General features: G+C 36.3%; 1 protein-coding gene across 1 annotated transcript; it reads left to right on the top strand.

The window, feature by feature from the left end:
- The first annotated feature begins 2648 nt into the window (after nucleotides 1–2648).
- LOC131649543 (uncharacterized) lies at nucleotides 2649–3841 on the top strand. Its single transcript, XM_058919303.1, has 2 exons — nucleotides 2649–3180; nucleotides 3252–3841. The coding sequence occupies exons 1-2, from the start codon at nucleotides 2649–2651 to the stop codon at nucleotides 3839–3841; spliced, it is 1122 nt and encodes a 373-aa protein (XP_058775286.1).
- Nucleotides 3842–5401: the final 1560 nt, after the last annotated feature.

Below are 5401 nucleotides of genomic sequence, written 5' to 3'. Positions count from 1 at the left end.
TATCAGTATCCTCTTATATTTCCTTATGAGGAAGATAGTTACAGGAAAAATATAATGCACAGATATCACCATGAAACTGAGGTCACTAGGAAAAATCGTCAGAGCATTAAGGATTGGTTTTCTTACCGGTTACAACAACGTCACAAAGAGGCAAAAACACTACTTTACTCAAGACGTCTATTTCAACAATTCTTAGTCGACGGTTATGCTATGATGGAATCCGAACGACTGAATTGGTTGAGGGATAATCAATCGAAGTTAAGAGTGGGCAAATATAATAATTTGACCACTCAAACTGATGCCGATAGAAGAAATGAACGCCAAAACCGAGGAAAACGAGTTGTTTTGCCATCAACATTTGTTGGTAGCAAGAGATATATGGATCAACTATATTTTGACGGTATGGCCATTTCATGTCAATTGGGATTCCCTGATTTATTTGTTACATTTACCTGCAACCCAAATTGGCCTGAAATTAAAAGAGCATTATCAGGAACAGGCCTACAACCCCATGATAGGCCAGATATCATTTCAAAAGTTTTCAAAATAAAGTTTGATACCCTCATGGATGATATTACAAAACACCATGTCGTCGGAAAAGTTATTGCATGTAAGTTGTTTCATTTAATTATACTACTTTTCAATCATGTGTCTGTGGAGTACCAAAATATTACATCAAACTAACTTTCAATTTAATAGATATGTACACCATTGAATTCCAGAAACGGGGATTGCCACATGCTCACATATTGATATTCCTACACCCTCAGAGCAAATACCCAACACCATTTGACATAGACAACATCATTTCTGCTGAAATTCCCGACCCGACTGTTCATCCCAATTTATACAAGTTGGTTAAGGCACATATGATGCATGGACCCTGTGGCCTCGCGCGCGTGAACTCACAATGTATGAAGAATGGACGATGTTCTAAATACTATCCCAAAAAGTTTATTGAACACACTATTGTTGATGCAGAGGGATATCCACTGTATAGGAGAAGATCAAAAACCTTCACTATTGAAAAAAATGGTATCACCTTGGACAACAGACATGTGGTTCCATATAACACCAGATTTCTTATGAAATACCAGACACATATAAACATGGAATGGTGTAATCAGAGTACTTCCATAAAATATATTTTCAAATATATCAATAAAGGCTATGACAGAATAACAGCAGCAGTTTCAACAAATAGCAATCAACCTATTGATGAAATCCAACAATATCTCGATTGCAGGTATGTCTCCCCCAGTGAAGCATGCTGGCGCATTTACTCTTACAATATTCATGGCAGGAAACCAGCTGTGGAACGTATGTTCTACCATTTGGTTGGGGAGAAACCTATCTAATATACAGATTATGCACGCATGGAAAATGTGCTGGAAACTGCAAGCGTGACTGAATCAATGTTTATTGCATGGCTGGTGGCAAATGCTAAATATGAAGAGGCACGAACATTAACTTACGGTCAATTTGTCTCAAAGTTTGTTTATCACAAAAAACAGAGAGAATGGAAACCGCAGAAAAAAGGCTTCACCATTGGACGTCTCATATGGGCTCCGCCAACAGCTGGTGAATTGTTTTACCTCGGCATGATGTTGACGGTAGCAAAAGGACCAACAACTTATGAGGAAATCAGGACCGTGGATAACATCCAGTTTGATACATTCAGAGATGCATGCTTTGCAATGGGATTTCTTGAAGACGACAAAGAATACATAGCTGCTATAAAGGAGGCAAGTCATTGGGGGACTGGTCATTTTCTTTGAAAACTGTTTGTTATCATGCTTTTGTCAGGTGCTGTTAATCGCCCTGCACATGTTTGGGAACAAACTTGGCTCCTATTATCTGATGGTGTCTTACATACACAAAGAGCATTGGCTGCAAATCCAGGTTTGTTAGTCAAAATAAAATAGCAAACAAAATAATTTCTTAATAACAACCTACAGATGACGTACCAACAGTATTATAACTCAATTCCTCATATCAATGCAGAATTAGTCCTCACACAAGAAGAGTTACAAAATTTGACTTTAATAGAAATTGAGAAACTGCTACAAGCAAATAGAAGGACACTAAAGGATTTTAGTCCTATTCCATATCCGAATGCTTATGTTCTTGAACAGTTGGGAAACAGACTCATATATGATGAGCGTAATTACGATACAGCGTCAATGAACTCGGAATTTGAAAATTTGTTTGCTGCTCTTACAGGTTACTATTGCATCAATTAAATTCATTTTATTTTACACTTTGAAATTCTATGAATCAATTATTTTAACACTATTCTACACTCACTATTATATTTCTTAGATGAGCAAAGAGGTATTTATGAAAAAATTATGCACGCTGTGGAGTCTCAGAATCCTGCCGTTTTCTTCCTTCATGGTTATGGTGGTACCGGAAAGACATATATGTGGAGAACACTCGCAGCAGCTTTAAGATCAAAACATGATATATGTTTAACTGTTGCAACTAGCGGTATAACATCTTTGTTACTTCCAGGAGGTAGAACTACACATTCAAAGTTCAGGATACAGGTACCAACTATGGACAATTCTACTTGCAAGGTTGAATTCAACGATGATGTTGCAGACATGCTAAGATAGACAAAGCTTATAATATGGGATGAGGTACCAATGGTACATAAGTATGCAATAGAATCGCTTAACAAAACATTGAAAGATGTTATGAGTGCAAACAAAAATTCCACCGATGTATTTGGTGGAAAGGTTGTTGTTTTCGGTGGCGATTTCAGACAGATTTTACCTGTCGTCCCCAGAGGAAGTCGTTCTGATATTGTACACTGTGCCATAAATGCATCTTACATATGGCATTCAGTTGAGGTATTAACATTGACAAGAAACATGCGGCTACAAACAGGATCAACACAAACTGATAAAAATGAGATAACACAGTTTTCAGATTGGCTTTTAAGAATAGGAGAGGGCCGAATATCTGAGCCTAATGACGGCACCGCCGAAATCGAGATACCACCTGATATTTTGATAACAGAATTTGATGATCCAATTGTGGCCATTGTCAATACCATATACCCTGATTTCATAAATAATTTCCAATGTGTTGATTACCTTAAAAGTCGAGCAATACTGGCCTCTACACTAGAGATCGTTGATCAGATCAATTACCATATACTTAACTTAATGTCAGGTTAAGCAACAAAAATATATAATTTAATGGATTATATTAATTGATTTTATGCTTTTACTAATTCTGTTCAGTCAACAATGCAGGAGAAATTCGTGACTACTACAGCACAAATTCAGTTGACAAGTCTGAGATTCATGACCCAACAGTAGCTGATATCCTCACGCCAGAATTTCTAAGTTCCCTCCGAACATTAGGTTTGCCAAACCATCACTTAAAACTAAAGGTTGGGACACCTATATTGCTCATGAGAAACATAGATCAATCTGAAGGTTTGTGTAACGGCACAAGGCTGTGCATAACAAAGATGGCAGCCCATGTACTCGAGGCTTCAATAATGGGCGGTAAAGGTTTAGGAAATTTGGTTTACATAACTCGAATGGACATGTCACCATCCCAATCATCATGGCCATTCAAATTGAATAGAAGGCAGTTCCCTATTATAGTTTCCTATTCTATGATAATCAACAAATCACAGGGACAGTCATTGGATAACGTCGGTTTGTACTTACCAAGAGATGTATTCACACATGGCCAGATTTATGTGGCATTGTCAAGAGTAACAACAAAAAAGGGAATCAAAATACTGATACATGATGAAGAAAAGAAATTCAAGGGGAAAACTACAAATGTTGTGTACAAAGATGTTTTTAACAATGTCTGAGTTTCAAACATTAATCTCAATAATTCTGTAACAGCAGTAATATATATTACTAACAGCATGTTAGTAATGGAAGTAACAACAGTAATATATATTACTAACAGCATATTAGTATAAAGAGGTTTTTAACAATGTCTGAGTTTCAAACATTTATCTTAGTAATTCTGTAACAGCAGTAATATATATTACTAACATCTTCATATGTATGTTGTAATGATTTATGGTACCTTTCTCATTTATATTATTAAGTCCAATGTATGTATAGCAAAACATCTAAATACCAAAATCTTATATATTAATATAAAGATGGAGCTAAGTCCACCAGGGAATTACAAAATATTGATAGAAATATTAATAGATAGATACTTATAACAAAATTTTACATCATTTTTCAATTTTTCAACATTGTTACAAGTATCTCCTTGCCGACGGGATCCTTAATGCTGAAACCCATAGAGTCTCCATCAAGCAGGCTCCTGTCCTTGGAAAATTTGTACCAACCACGCCCTAAGAACATCTGACCCTTTTCGGTATGATGAACTTCACATTCATACCTGACTTCCCGTTCCCAGTCGACCAAATCTACGAACCTTACTCCATTTAGCCAGCGACTTGCCACAACATGCTCAGGAATTTCCTACAATATTAATATAAAAAACATTAGATTATCCCATATGGTCAAGTGGTAGCAGGAATTGCTATGAATATGTACTTAACCCCTAGGTACATGGTTCGATTCCTGCGGGAGGCAAAAACAATATTTCCTGGGCAGCCGGTAAGCGGACCTGGGGGGGAGTATTGATTAAGCCGGTAACATGCTCGGTTGGCCGAAACGGTTGATGCGTGCAGCGGATATCGGGGTGTTACAAACAACATGGCCAATAAACAAATGTGTTGTCAAACCTTCTAAATTAAAACATAAAAACGTATACTCAACATAAACTAATTCAAACATACACAGAGTTATCAGAAGTGACAGCTTTCACCACAACCATTTGGTTCACCGAGTTTTCTTCACCTGCATGCAACCATATACAACTTTTAAATTCAAAATGTAACAGAAGAACCATTCAAATGATATGTTTACCTTTACCTCTCATTGCTTGATCAACTCTACCTTCCATCTTTTTAGAAATTCGCAGCTTACACTATTGGTTACAGAGTAATGATGACTGCTTCAGTTTTTAGTGCTTTTAAACTTCCTACACCTTACTTATATAACACCCTAAATGGACTCTTCACATACCTGCAACTTTTCCACCGTCCAATAGAATTCAATGCAATTGTTCAATTAGTCGTTGCATTTACATCACTTCAAACAGTTTTCATTTTATTTATATTCCTCATGAAACACATTTACTGCCCATAACCCAATTGATCTTTCACCTCCCAATATAATATAACACACTACAACTATTTTATAACCATTTCATATTACTATACTACTGTTTAACATATACTATTAAATTGAATTTTCAACTATTCATAAGTCTATTGTTGTATGTTCACCATTTAGATTTAATAGGCTACCATTTACAGGACCCGTTTCACTACTTATACCAA

Source organism: Vicia villosa, linkage group LG2 (genome assembly GCF_029867415.1).
Source record: "Vicia villosa cultivar HV-30 ecotype Madison, WI linkage group LG2, Vvil1.0, whole genome shotgun sequence".
NCBI lineage: Eukaryota > Viridiplantae > Streptophyta > Magnoliopsida > Fabales > Fabaceae > Vicia > Vicia villosa.
The sequence above is the reverse complement of the archived record's forward strand: the minus strand, read 5'-3'. Positions and strand labels throughout refer to the sequence as shown.